Genomic DNA, 16,091 nt, shown 5'->3' on the forward strand with positions numbered 1-16,091 from the left:
GTTTTGAACTATCATATGTTATCGTCTTTATTAGATTGGGTGATACCTTTTCCAGTTTTCAATTTAGCCATATGTTACTGCAGTTATATTTTCAATTTCAGCTCAAAATAGCTAAGGAGAAACACATCAGATAGTGTCTTAAAAAAGTAGGTCCGGAATGTAGTAATTTTTTTTTTAATCAGTGGTTTGTTTTTAAAGACAAACAATTTCAATGATTTATTTTTAAATATCAACATGGGATGCTAAGTGATTTTTTAAAACTTTTAATGGTTTCTTTTTAATATACAGAAAAGAGGCATAATGATGATATTCATCCATATACTATTAGTTACATAGTGACATAGTGACCTAATACGATATATATGGGGCAGTAAATTCGATATGGAGTGAGAGCAAAGCTTGAATCCCCATATGGAATTTACTGACCCGGCCCATACATATCGTATTAGGTCACTAGCACACTATGCAACGAATTTATCTTACCGACTATCTTAACATTTGATATTTAGACTAGTGGCCCATAAAAGTGATCAAGTCTTCAATACTGTTAGTATTATGAACAAACTGCCATGTGTCTATTAAAAAACAAATGCCATCAATAACAACTTGTTAGCTTAAAATTAGTTGTATGGCATTAATTTCAAGTGTTCGTAGTCGTCTGTTGAAACCTTTAAGATTTTTTCTCTCGCCACCGTTTTGTTTGTATAAAGGGACACAACTCCACTACTAACCTAATATGGAACCTTACTAACCTAATATGGAATGTACACGGTCTCCACGAGGTTCCTCTTAACCAATCATATTCTAAGAAATTATAGGAGTTAAGATATTATTAGTTATATGGTGTGTTAGTGACCTAATACAATGTATATTGGGTCAGTAAATTCCATGTGGGGTAAGTGACACCCTCATTATTTTCCTCTAGAAGCCCTGGAATACCCCCCTCCCCCCACTCCTGTTTTTTTACCATTTTCTTTTCATGTTTTGTGCTCTAGTTTCAGATATTTGAACATAGCGCCCTCGGATATCATGCGCAAAAGAAGCGCCTGTTTCTCCTCTTCAAGACGTATATAGTTATACCCCGTGACCTTCATTAGTTTTCTCTCGAAGCCATGGAATAGGCCGACCCCATTTCTGCAATGATGTATGTTAGTTGAATTAAACAATGACATCAAAGGAACTTTATTTTACAGGGTATGACTACTTTTAAAAACGTTCTAAATTGAAGAGAGTGCATTCGTGGTCCTACACCTACAAATAATCTGTTGATATATGCAGAGATACTGTGGTACTGAATATTAGCCTAAAAAGATTGAGTTGAACATTTAAACGTATTTTCTGCCTTTGTAAATATTATTGGATTTAACGGCAATTGTTGTCTTATTCTTTGTTGGGTTTCTCGATGTATCGCCTTATTGTTCGCTGGCTTATTGTTCGCTAGTTATTGTTTGCTAGCTATAAGATGAACAGTTTTCTCTTCTTTCAAAATCTTTCTGTTTGAACCCGTCCAGCTGGAACTTATCAATTATTGGTAATAATATTAAATATTTGGGAAACAAAAGGGCCTTGGAAAGAGTATTTTTTAATCAACAGCATTGTCATGTGTTAGTAATAAATAAAGTTGAATTCTTTGATTCGATGTTTTACGTCATACCAGCAAATAAATTGAAAACTGTTTCTATTCGCATTATTTATTTTTAGTATTCGTATTGTCATCTTAGAAAGTCATACTTTAATTAAAACACTACAATAGGGAACAATGTGACAATGCTCGAATTAAGTAGTGTCAACCTTGTGATTATGACCCGGCCGTGTTAATAGCAAAGTCGTAAATACACCATTTGGTGATGCGCCTGTCAGATGCGGAACGTACAGATAAGGTTATACGTAACATGTGAATATACTATTGTTGTCGGTATCGGATTCGACCCAGAACTTGTATATTATTGGCAATATTAATTAAGTGTAAAACAAAAGGGTTTGAAATGGTGTAATTCTAATCAATGTCATTGTCCTATATTAGCCATATATAAAGTTAAATTATTTGATTTGTCGTTTTTACCCCATTACGGTTGACAAATTGAACCTCGTTATTTTAGTATTATAGATATGTAACTTTTCATTATAATCCCTTCACGAAAACAAATTACAATATACAATTAAACTGTCAATTGTTCTTGAACAATTGAGAGGTCTTTCCTTTTGTAATGTAAAATAAATGTTCAAAAAGACGTAGAATGTATTGAAAAGCTTTTAAAACACACTGAAAATCCTTTAAATAAGGTTAAAAACACTAAATTCGCTATATGGGACATTACCTTGACCTTTGACCTTTTGACCTTTGTCAAGGTCATTAGTCCCCAATGTCATTGCTGAAGACCCCATGGGTCTTGGACCTTTGGTTATATAGAAAAAGCTGATTTAGTCTTTTCAGAAACCTAAAACAGGCTTTATGCCCCTTAAAAAAAGGTCAAATCTCTCCGGTCAAAATGTAACAAAGTTGCGCGGTAATGACCCAAACATTTTCCACTATTTAAAACTTCTGTAAGTATAATGGTTGCTGAGATTATCCCATAACAAGGTGTTAGGTCGAAGGTCAAGGTCAACATAAAAATTTGACCTTGAGGTATTTTTCAAAGTCACATGAATTGATGATGAATGGTGAAGATCCTAGGTCTCTATGACTTACGGTTTCTGAGTTTTGGTGGTCCACCGACACCGGTTAATTTTCATAGGGGCATAACCCTACCAATGAGTCGTTGAATTTTTTCGATCCAAATGTAACGAAGAACTGGGGTCTGGTCCGGAACAAATTTCACCCTTTGTTTTTTTTCTACCTATTATGGTTACGGTGTTGGAACGATAACAAGGTTTTTGGGTTTCGGAGGGATTACTCCGAACCGACAAAATATTTCGACTAACAGGGTGAGTTCCAGATAGGTATTCATGACACCGATACAAAGTGTGAACATGAAAGCGACACGTCTTACGGTTTAGGCTGCTTACTTCGTCAAAGTTTGGCGGAAGAATAATAATAATAAACAGAAGAAATACAGTAAGGTCTTTCCCTTTTGTAAAAGGAAAGACCTTAATAAAGCCGGCATTTGAATACATAATTATGTTCAAAGTCTTTCAGGTGATTTTTGAGTAACAGCAAACACAAGAAATATATCAATTGGACCTGCTTTGATATGATTATTGTACTCGATTGTTTATTGAATATTCACGTTGGAAATTCCTTGTTCCGCCAAGTTACCGAAATTGCTGCAATGGGGACTTACTGTGCATCACTAATTGCGGACCTGTTTCTGTATTGTTACGAATGACAATTGATATTTTAAACCAGCAAGGACCCATTGAAACAACATCTGGTACACTCATTAAATAAATCTAGATATTTGGTTTGTATTTGTATGAGATGAAGTTGATGGCCAGAATCAGTTTTTTTTCAAGAATTTAAAAAGTTTAGAAAATTTAAGAAATGAATAAAAAGTGCATATATTACCAAAACTAAATTTCGTCTGACACCCATTTTATGCATTTTCTTTCAAGTAAAATTTATTCATTTTTGCTACGAACGATCATCGATGAAAAATTTCGAGTACATATAGTTACATAGCTCTTATATCAGTATATACATATTTGGCTTTCAAATTTTGGGATTGAACCTTTTTTGAAAAGGGATAATCTAGAAATTGTCTTGACTCACCAAAAAAAGTATTATTTTTTTTTATTATTTATTTGATAAGTTTGCAATTACGTAAGGTTATAGTGTTTTAAGATGTTTAATTATTTTCTGCAATAGTCTATGTTCTAGAAAGTTATCATACATTTGTAGTGTCTTCTTCATGTCTTGTAACATGATAACTATTTGACTGATCGTATATATATGTAACTTCTTCTCTTGAACTTTGTGAAACGGTTATTATCTGTCTTCAAATGATAGGCGCAGGTTTCTTTTAAGTTGTAAGAAACTTTTCATCAGAGGTGCCTTAAGTTTGAGCTTTTTATTTTGCTATTTGATAAGGGTCTTTCCGTTTTAAGTCTTTCTTGGAGATCGGTATTTAAGTTATTTTACTTTTTAAGTTGAAACCAGTGTGTTAAAACGATTTAGTGGGTGGAAACAACTATAACATTGAATGGTTAATCTATTGCAGTTGAAATTATTATTTTGTATATATTTTATGAAATATGAAAATGTTGATAGTCAGGGTAAATACAAGTGGTGAAGCTGTAAAAGTTTGTTTATTTAAATATTTGTTTACATATATCTGCATATAGAATTCGGAAATCAATAAACAATTCTTTGAAATAGCTTATCTTTAATAGAAATACATGTATGTTTTGAAAAACAAAAACAGCTGGTGCATTTAAATCGATATACATTTGATCGTATATTCTGGCTATTTACTCATACTTGTGTAGGAATGTTAAAATATTTTCACGAATTGATTAAAGTGTCATTATTTGCATTGGTATTTTCCGATCAAAGAATTTCATTCCAAATTTTTAATGTTTTGTATTGATATTTCTTTTTTGAAATATGTTACACATTTTTCAGTTCAATTCCAAGCTAATTGGATCATCATTTTTATTACACTTCCATTATGGATACATTTGGTATAAGGACTGTAATTATTCTGTAATCGAATATTCTGGTTTCCGCCCATTATCCATGCCGAATTCTTTTCTATTATTTTACCATTTTTCTAACATTTGATTAATGTTTTGAACTATCATATGTTATCGTCTTTATTAGATTGGGTGATACATTTTCCAGTATTCAATTTAGCCATATGTTACTGCAGTTATATTTTCAATTTCAGCTCAAAATAGCTAAGGAGAAACACATCAGATAGTGTCTTAAAAAAAGTAGGTCCGGAATGTAGTAATTTTTTTTTTAATCAGTGGTTTGTTTTTAAAGACAAACAATTTCAATGATTTATTTTTAAATATCAACATTGGATGCTAAGTGATTTTTTAAAACTTTTAATGGTTTCTTTTTAATATACAGAAAAGAGGCATAATGATGATATGCATCCATATACTATTAGTTACATAGTGACATAGTGACCTAATACGATATATATGGGGCAGTAAATTCGATATGGAGTGAGAGCAAAGCTTGAATCCCCATATGGAATTTACTGACCCGGCCCATACATATCGTATTAGGTCACTAGCACACTATGCAACGAATTTATCTTACCGACTATCTTAACATTTGATACTTAGACTAGTGGCCCATAAAAGTGATCAAGTCTTCAATACTGTAAGTATTATGAACAAACTGCCATGTGTCTATTAAAAAACAAATGCCATCAATAACAACTTGTTAGCTTAAAATTAGTTGTATGGCATTAATTTCAAGTGTTCGTAGTCGTCTGATGAAACCTTTAAGATTTTTTCTCTCGCCACCGTTTTGTTTGTATAAAGGGACACAACTCCACTACTAACCTAATATGGAACCTTACTAACCTAATATGGAATGTACACGGTCTCCACGAGGTTCCTCTTAACCAATCATATTCTAAGAAATTATAGAAGTTAAGATATTATTAGTTATATGGTGTGTTAGTGACCTAATACAATGTATATTGGGTCAGTAAATTCCATGTGGGGTAAGTGACACCCTCATTATTTTCCTCTAGAAGCCCTGGAATACCCCCCTCCCCCACTCCTGTTTTTTTACCATTTTCTTTTCATGTTTTGTGCTCTAGTTTCAGATATTTGAACATAGCGCCCTCGGATATCATGCGCAAAAGAAGCGCCTGTTTCTCCTCTTCAAGACGTATATAGTTATACCCCGTGACCTTCATTAGTTTTCTCTAGAAGCCATGGAATAGGCCGACCCCATTTCTGCAATGATGTATGTTAGTTGAATTAAACAATGACATCAAAGGAACTATATTTTACAGGCTATGACTACTTTTAAAAACGTTCTAAATTGAAGAGAGTGCATTCGTGGTCCTACACCTACAAATAATCTGTTGATATATGCAGAGATACTGTGGTACTGAATATTAGCCTAAAAAGATTGAGTTGAACATTTGGACGTATTTTCTGCCTTATTATTGGATTTAACGGCAATTGTTGTCTTATTCTTTGTTGGGTTTCTCGATATATCGCCTTATTGTTCGCTGGCTTATTGTTCGCTAGTTATTGTTTGCTAGCTATAAGATGAACAGTTTTCTCTTCTTTCAAAATCTTTCTGTTTGAACCCGTCGAGCTGGAACTTATCAATTATTGGTAATAATATTAAATATTTGGGAAACAAAAGGGCCTTGGAAAGAGTATTTTTTAATCAACAGCATTGTCATGTGTTAGTAATAAATAAAGTTGAATTCTTTGATTCGATGTTTTACGTCATACCAGCAAATAAATTGAAAACTGTTTCTATTCGCATTATTTATTTTTAGTATTCGTATTGTCATCTTAGAAAGTCATACTTTAATTAAAACACTACAATAGGGAACAATGTGACAATGCTCGAATTAAGTAGTGTCAACCTTGTGATTATGACCCGGCCGTGTTAATAGCAAAGTCGTAAATACACCATTTGGTGATGCGCCTGTCAGATGCGAAACGTACAGATAAGGTAATACGTAACATGTGAATATACTATTGTTGTCGGTATCGGATTCGACCCAGAACTTGTATATTATTGGCAATATTAATTAAGTGGAAAACAAAAGGGTTTGAAATGGTGTAATTCTAATCAATGTCATTGTCCTATATTAGCCATATATAAAGTTAAATTATTTGATTTGTCGTCTTTAACCCATTACGGCCCGCGGTTGACAAATTGAACCTCGTTATTTTAGTATTATAGATATGTAACTTTTCATTATAATCCCTTCACGAAAACAAATTACATTATACAATAAAGCCGGCATTTGAATACATAATTATGTTCAAAGTCTTTCAGGTGATTTTTGAGTAACAGCAAACACAAGAAATATATCAATTGGACCTGCTTTGATATGATTATTGTACTCGATTGTTTATTGAATATTCACGTTGGAAATTCCTTGTTCTGCCAAGTTAACGAAATTGCTGCAATGGGGACTTACTGTGCATCACTTATTGCGGACCTGTTTCTGTATTGTTACGAATGACAATTGATATTTTAAACCAGCAAGGACCCATTGAAACAACATCTGGTACACTCATTAAATAAATCTAGATATTTGGATCAAATTTGCCTGTCAGTAATGACGGCTTTTGTATGTACACTAAAGAGATTTATCCTGTTGATCTTTTTTTAAATGAAGCTAATACTAACAACAAACAGCACTTTTGATATCCATATCTCTTATGGGAAGATTTTTTCATCACAACAAGGACATCATTCGAAAATATTTAATCAACCTGCGTCTCATTCGTTCAGGTATTTCACATCGCATCGTTTATGGTAATATTCTATACAAAGCACAAGAAAGTCGTCATTCGCCTTCAAATCTAACCAAACCTTTTTTACACAATTTTCCGAATGCCAACATACGGTTTTGCCATTGCTATTGTTGCCATTGTAGTCTGTGCTTATGGACATGACTGTACAAAATACAACCTGACACCATCAGACCAATCTCTTATTGATATGATGAAGCATTACTTGCATACCTCTCGGAAGGCGGACTGTCCTTTAACACCTATACAACAAGGTAAGTCGTTGTAATTAGTGCCTATAGACATGTACATGACTGTACAAAATAGAACTTGACACTATCATCCCAGTCTATTATTAATGATATGATGAAGCATTACTTGTATTTCTCTCGGAAGGCAGACTGTCCTGTAGCCTCCATCAGTACAAAAATCAAAAAGTTAACAGTTGGATATAGGACAAATTCGATAAAATTGCAGATCAGACGACTATACTGGTATGTAAGACCAAAAGTTGTGACAACATTTATTATTCTTTCAAATGATTTTTTTTCTTCGTGTGATTATTTAACGATAACAGATAAGTTAATATTGGTTTTCAATGCACACATTAATGCTCTTTAACGGCATATTTGCGTAAAAGTATATAAATTAACGATATTCTATTCATAAACACGTTAATGCCAAGACGTTTGGTATTTTCCTCATCATATAAGATGCACCGGACTAAGCTGTCTCCTAATTCATCTTTATTATGAATCTATTTATGATTAGTTTATTCATACAACAAATTAACATTTTATTTATATTTAAGATATTGGTGTGACATATGTCAGATGGGGGAAGAAAACGTGTCCTGGAAATACCGATATTGTGTATTCAGGTAACTTACAAAACCTTTGAATAGACTTATTAAGAAGGGATATAATTACGATACTGTTGTCAAGTCATTAAAGATTGCATATTTTGGCGTTAATATTGAGTCACTGATAAGGTCTTTGCGTCGGAACTAAACACATTTATTCTAAAAACAGTTGTTGGCATGACACGGGTAATGTTCTTCTCATATATGTTATGAAGGTATGATACTAAACCCTTAACGGGAAGGATTGTGCCTGATGTTCCATAATCTTTCAGTCAGTTTAATTGAAGTCTGGAGCTGGCATGTCAGTTAACTGCTAGTAGTCTGTTGTTATTTATGTATTATTGTCATTTTGTTTATTTTCTTTGGTTACATCTTCTGACATCAGACTCGGATTTCTCTTGAACTGAATTTTAATGTGCGTATTGTTATGCCTTTACTTTTCATTATCACTGAACTAGTATATATTTGTTGAGGGCCCAGCTGAAGGACGCCTCCGGGTGCAGGAATTTCTCGCTACATTGAAGAACTGTTGTTTTTATATTTGGTCGGGTTGTTGTCTCTTTGACACATTCCCCATTTCCATTCTCAATTTTATTTGTTATTGTTATTGTTATTTTATTAATATTTTTTTTTTAGATATATTAAAGATCATGTCACGTTTTATCTTATTAGGTTGCTGTCTTATAAACAATTACAACACATTTCATTCAATTCATAACACGAATACCACTAGCGTTCGTAGAAAATTACTTTGTTTTAGATTTTAGTTGAATTCAAAGATATGATATGGCTAGTGTCTGGATAAGGTTTGAGATTATTGAAAGAAACAATTTTGAAAATAAAACATTTGCTAATGCGTGCATAACAATCTATGACACATATTTAAAGTTGAACGAGTTGTGTCTACTACTAGGTACAGCCATGTTAATACCTAAATTTTAAAACACTGCATACTAGCTTTGTCATTGTTATGTACCAACATAAAGTTTGAATAATAACATTTGGAATCAAATTATTACCTTAAACTTATTCAGGACAGACTGGAGGTAACTATTATACTAATAATGGAGGAGGTTCCAACTGGCTCTGTTTACCCAATGACCCTGAAAATGGTAATGTATCCTCCAATAGTAATGATGGACTATATGGTGCCGAGTACCAGATAAATTCCAGCAATAATCCATCCGGTTTTCCTACTAATTTGTATAATAAAGAGGTTCCATGTTCTGTGTGCAGACGAAAAGGAAAATTTTCTGTTTTAGTGATAGCAGGTAGTTATTATTAACATTAATTTTGTTCATAATCTTGAAAATTTTAATAAAAGAGGGACGAAAGATACCAAAGGGACAGTCAAACTCATAAATCTAAAACAAACTGACAACGCCATGGCTAAAAATGAAAAAGACAAACAGAAAAACAATGTTACACATGACACAACATAGAAAACTAAAGAATAAACAACACGAACCCCACCAAAAACTAGGGGTGATCTCAGGTGCTCCGGAAGGGTAAGCAGATCCTGCTCCACATGCGGCACCCGTCGTGTTGCTTATGTGATTACAAATCCGGTAAATAGTCTAATTCGGTAGGTCAAATTCATGAAAGGGAAGGGGATTGTAGTTACGACGTGAGGAACAAATATGTTCTTAAATAATTGGTCTTTTTTTTGGACATAGATGTTGTTGATTATACTTGAAATGTTCAATTTGAATTTATATTGCATTCAATTTTAAAGAATGCTTTTTTCTGTATTATCTCTCATTAAGTCGATGTAAAAAAGTATAAATATGTTTTAAAATAGAAATTGTAAATATATATATTTTGACTTATTTTCTAAATTAGGAAAAAAGTCCTGTTACAAAGGATGGAAATCTGAGTACAGTGGCTTCTTGATATCTGAATACAAGGGTCATACCAATGCAGACTTTATATGTATGGACGGAGAGGCAGAACAATTGGACAATCGATCATCAAACGAAGAAGGGGCTTTACTTTACCCTGTCAGAGCGAAATGTGGTAGTCTGAGATGTCCTCCATACAAAGATAACACTGTAGTGCTTTGTACCGTCTGTACAAAATAAATAACATGATGTTCTCGATTGTTCACTTATTTAATTTGTTAAAGTTTCGGATGAGAGTATTTAACCGTCCTTGAATAAACGAGACATGTTGAGTTTTTTTTTAAAATAGGCTTCTATATCATGTGAAATAAGTATGTTATAGTAACTACATATTCGTAATGCTTTCGTTATCTATCCATAAGAAATTATAATACACACTTATTCATGAAAATACACCTAACACATTTCGTGCATCTGAAGAGATTATTTGATTTACCTGCATCACGAAAGCTCAAACCCCTTTATTTGAAAGCCAGGAACGTATAAATACATAAACACTTTATTCGCTATGCATCCAAAATTGACGTAAATAATTGTAAAATTTTGCTAAGGTCAACATTGTCTGACAAAGATTGAAGAAGAAAAAAAAACATTTATAAATCATGTCAGTACCAACGCATTGACCACTGGGCTTAGGAAACTATAGTAGATTGCGGCTTTACATTTTAACAGCAGTGCTATAGTAATGTACAAATCGTTATATCTGAATAATGAACAAATAGAAATTTTACTCTTTGTTAAAAACCTTCCTAGAAATTAAGAGGTATTTACCTCTCGAAAAATCATTCGGTTCCTTATGATCGCGTTGTCTTCCTTTGTCCAAGTGTTCGAAACAAAAGGTTTTGATAACTCTAACATCCTTTGCTTGAATCAAATGAAACTCAAACGAATAGAAGAAAAGAAAAAAAACACTTTTAGCTTTGAAATCAATAGGTCAAAGTTTACAAAAAATAGAATTTTGTTTGTTAGAACTTCGAATGGTAACTTTATTTTCTCTTGCTTGATTGGAATGCAGTAAATACAGACGAAAAAAATAGGAAATGTGATGAGAAGGCTATGAACTTGGTTTGTACAATGGTCAAAGGTTAAGGTCACTATTACTTAGTATAAAAAATAATTTGAAAATGAATTTCGGATGGTCATTTGATTTTCTCTTGCATTACATTTCTGGAAATAAACGGACACATATGGGAGCTATAAAGAATGGAAAGCATCCTATTGATTGTTTGAATCAGTGCATGTCAAATATTAAAGTCAAAACAGAAATGCTGATTGTGGATGGTACTACCAATAAATTGTAACAAAAATTCATACAGATGCAAATGAGCAATAATAGTACATGTTTACTTTCTCCAAACGCTAACTTAAAATACAAATGTTTGTAGATGGATTTGCAGTATTTGGAGCATTATTTCGCAGTGCAAGATATTTATTTGTTAGTCGTGAGGAGTTTTTAACTCAGCATGTATACCAGTCTTTGAATTTGCACGCCGGACTAGCGTTACACATACATTAGACTCACCAGTGACGCATCGACTCAAACACGTTCAAAAGGCAAATTACGTTAAAAACTGGAGAGCAATACGGATACTAAATCCTGAAAAGATTTCCCTCAAACACATTTTTTTTTTAAATTAAATAATAAAAATACTAAACTCGATTGAAAATACAAAAAGGAAAATCCTTAAAAAATTACACAAATGGTAAACAACAGTTATATTCCTGACTTGGAATACTTATAATCCTGGTACATTTGATAACTATTTACACCACTGGGTCGATGCCACTGCTGGTGGACGTTTCGTCCCCGAAGGTATCACCAGCTCAGTAGTCAACACTTCGGTGTTGACATGAATATCATTAATGTGGTCATTTTTATAAATTTCCTGTTTACAAAACTTTGAATTTTTCAAAAATACTAAGGATTTTCTTATTTTAGGCATAGATTACGTCAGCCGTATTTGGCTCAACTTTTTGGAATTTTGGATCCTCAATGCTCTTCTACTTTGTACTAGTTTGGCTTTTTAAATATTTTGATATGAGCGTCACTGATGAGTCTTATGTAGACGAAACGCGCGTCTGGCGTACTAAATTATAATCCTGGTACATTTGATAACTATTGGAACAACCATTTCCTCTGGTAAATGAAACATAATTTTGCTATAATAGTCGCATAAAATTCCATTATATTGCAACGATGTGTGAACAATACACACAAAATGTAATAGGTACAAATGTCAACATTGCGTTATTATCTTAATCACTATAAACATATACGAAGAAATACAAAACGACATGTTGACACTCTATTGACAAAGAACAGACTACAAAATAAAAGACAAGAATACAAAAAATAACCATAGCTCAATATCACAATGTCGGAATGTAAAGGATAAAAACCGATAACAGTCCATTTTGAAATAGACATTCTATCAAATATTGAACAACTGTCCAATATTTTACAAAATGGACTGTTAGAGGCTTAAATTTTACTTGAGATCAAGAAAATATCCAACATGAGTTGAATGGCACGACGATTTTCCAATAGAGCTTCAATTAGAGAGAATGTCAGAATTGTGCAAAGCTGCTGAAACTCTACAAATAATTACATACATGTAACTGCAGCGACAAGGTTATACGTGACAGGTGAAGATTAACAGCTAATTGCATGAAAACAAACCTGGTCGTTGTGTATCGGAAGTTTGTGGGTACAAAAGGATATGCGATGGGCAGCTTAAATTGTAGATAGCGTTGGTATCACAAACATTTTTTGCACCGATAAAGACTTATCACTGATAACGAGAATTGTCGACAAAAAGGACGCTATTGGAGACCCAAAACATGAGAGTGATTATTCAGAGGATGCCGTTTGTTGATGTGGTTTATAAGAGTTTTTGTTGATTTCCATTTTTCATATAAATTAGACCATTATTTTTCAGTTTGAAGTATCTTTACATTCATGTTGGCGTCCTATATAGATTTACTTTTTACAAATTGTGATTTGGATGGAGAGTTGTTAAAGGTTGCCTTAATAAAAATGTTTTTGTCAAAGTGCTGGCATTTGTTCTTTCGTTGAATTTAAGTATAATTTCTAGTGATTGGGCTGTCATTTATTTGTAAGAATCAATAAAGCTACCTATGAGCTGTCCAATATTTTTAAGAAAGGAGAAAGTTAATAAACTAATTGCACAGTTAGCATTATGGTTTCTTTCAGGTGAATGGTAGACCAATCAATGTAATAAAGAACCAGAAGAACAGCAGGGAGACATCAAAACAATGTGTCAAGTATAGATACTGGGCCAGGTCAACAGGTTATTACCAAATTCAGTTAACAGAGAAATGTTATAGACAAATTAAAAGACCAATTTAACACGTAATTGATATCATATAGGACGTCAGTACTTATAATATATAGTTCAAGACCATTACGTATTATTTGTGAAGGTGATACTGAATATTAACCAACAAGGTCTTAACATCTTTCGATGAACTCGTTTTGAGAAAGAACGAGACGTTCTTTTGCATAACTCAGGTTCATCAACAACTGGCTCAGACACTGGTCACTTTTATAAATCCTGAGTAGTCGCTGCAAGCTGCAATAGAATGGGCTGGGAAATGTATATCCCACTTGCAGGTAAATATGTAAAAAGATGTGGTATGATTGCCAATAAAACAACTGTCCACAAGAAGACAACTTACACAACAACTAATAGCTATAGTTCACATAAAGCCCTTCACCAATGAGCAAAGCCCATACCACATTGCCAGATACAGAAGGCTCCGAAATGACAAATGTAAAATAATGTAGACGAGAAAACTACCGGACTAATGTATATACAAAATAATGACCGAAAAAAATATATAATATACATGTAACAACAAACGGCAACCACTGAATAACAAGTACATTGCTTCTGCGGTGGGCAAAGTTTTAATTCTAATTTTAACATTGATTCACAGGCAGGAGAATAGGGTTTTGTAGATGAAACCAAATATTTTCTTCTCTGAAACTACTAGGCCAAATACCTTCAAATTTTAAATGAATATTCCTTATGGTATCTAATTTATAAATTGTATCCGAAGATTTGATCTATAAAAAAAATGTTTAACAGGTCAAGATCTATCAGCCCTAAAATTTTCAGACAAATCAAACAAACCATTGTTTGGTTGCTGCCACTAAATTAGTAATTTTAAGTAACTTCTGCAGTTTTTGGTTATTATCTTGAAAATTATTGAAGATACAAGATAAACTTTCAAAGAGCAAATATCTTTAGCAATGTAAGATTCACAAAAAAGTAAAAATTACCAAAAATAATTGTGCAATGTGTCTGAATTATACCTTTATATAGTGAAGTTTTTTTTGGGCAATTTTTGCTTTTCAGATTTTCGTTGTATTATTGGCTATGATCCTGATAACTAATAATAGAGAAACCTGTTCTTGGACATATATGTAGGACTCGGAGGTGCGATGGGGACGCTGAAGTGCGATGGTCACACTGAAGTGCGATGTTCCACGCCGAAGTACGATGGTTTTATGTATGACGTTTGAAAAATATGACGTTTTTAAAATACAACATTGATTCGCAGGCAGGAGAATAGGGTTTTGTAGATGAAGGTTTCATGCTAACAAAGAAAAGTAAGGAAATAAGAAAGAAACAAACAATTCAAGTCCCGAACATTTTTAAGCATTACATGTTGAGGTTAAAACAATATGTTAAAACATCTTAGGCAGCAAAGCGGCTGAAAGATGAACTTTGTCACCAAACGGGCTAACCAGTTTTCTGAATTATGCCGCATACTTTTTGTACGATAAATACAGTATACTAATCTAAATATTAATCTTAATGTATCTTATGGTAAGCGTCACATGATTTTATGTGCGCAATTTAAAAATAACAAAAAATATGATGGTATTAGCAATGTTTAAATGATTTTGTTATATCAAGTTCATATACTGTTGTTTTATTCCCGAGATATTTTTTGTTTTTTGTTTTTGTTTTGAAAGAACACCGTAGCTCTGATTTTTTTATGGCTTCAGTCTAAAACATGTCAGACAGAAATTAACCTGACTTATTCCTATGTGTACTTCCCAATTTATCATCCTTATCTATGTTTTTTGTGAAATAATTTACAAGCTTCGCTATTAGTAAAGCATAATTTTTACTTCGTGGATACTGTTCCGACATTCAAGGTACAACATTTATATATAAATTCAAGAATAATAGCAATTACTAAGTTTTATCATAATATTTAAGAAAATGAGATGGACACTTCTTAGTACTATAATAAAGACCTATACGCTGAATCTTTTTTGTTTATTTCTCCATTGCCCACCTTATTCCATACTCTTGCGTGCTAAAAGAATAATTGGAGACTTGGAAAATTAGATTAAAACAAAAATTAAAGTCTTTGGTTTGATCCTAAAAACAGAAGTTTAAACATCTTCCAAATAAGAGGCTAGCAGCCAAGTATTAATGGTGTTATTTTATTACAACAGTCCATGAGCATTTTGCTTTTACTTAAAGTCTTAAGTTGGCCATCGCACTACAACGTAACCACCATCGAACTTCAGCGTAAATATCAACAAGTTAACGTCATAATTTTACCATCGCACTTCGACGTGTTAACCACCTCACTTCATCGTAGACCATCGCACTTCAGCGTGACCATCGCGGTTCGGAGTACCATCGCGGTTCCGAGTCCTACATATATATCCAAAGTACTGAAGTATGAAAGTTGTTTGCGACTTCAGGGAACTTAGTTTGGATTTGCCGTTTATGGTTTCATTAATATTTACCACACCTTCATTCAATAGTAGCATCAGATGAAAAATTCTCTGCTAGAGAAATTATTGAAACTAAATATTCAGGTTTTTTAAACAATTCAGGTGAGCGGAACGAGGCGTAAAGATTGATGCCTACGGATGACGAAGAATTCGC

General features: G+C 33.0%; 1 protein-coding gene across 1 annotated transcript; it reads left to right on the plus strand.

Moving 5' to 3' along the window:
• Positions 1–7,492: 7,492 nt before the first annotated feature.
• On the plus strand, positions 7,493–10,332 carry LOC134722500 (short-chain collagen C4-like). Its single transcript, XM_063586121.1, has 4 exons — positions 7,493–7,664; positions 8,201–8,269; positions 9,286–9,522; positions 10,094–10,332. Exons 1-4 carry the CDS (start codon positions 7,493–7,495, stop codon positions 10,330–10,332), a joined length of 717 nt encoding a protein of 238 aa, XP_063442191.1.
• Positions 10,333–16,091: the final 5,759 nt, after the last annotated feature.

Source organism: Mytilus trossulus, chromosome 6 (genome assembly GCF_036588685.1).
Source record: "Mytilus trossulus isolate FHL-02 chromosome 6, PNRI_Mtr1.1.1.hap1, whole genome shotgun sequence".
Classification (NCBI taxonomy): domain Eukaryota; kingdom Metazoa; phylum Mollusca; class Bivalvia; order Mytilida; family Mytilidae; genus Mytilus; species Mytilus trossulus.

Coding starts and splice junctions, on each gene's coding strand:
- LOC134722500 (XM_063586121.1), top strand. CDS start 7,493: ATGCCAACATACGGTTTTGCCATTGCTATTGTTGCCATTGTAGTCTGT. Junction 7,665..8,200: donor TTTAACACCTATACAACAAG/GTAAGTCGTTGT, acceptor TTTATATTTAAG/ATATTGGTGTGACATATGTC. Junction 8,270..9,285: donor TACCGATATTGTGTATTCAG/GTAACTTACAAA, acceptor AAACTTATTCAG/GACAGACTGGAGGTAACTAT.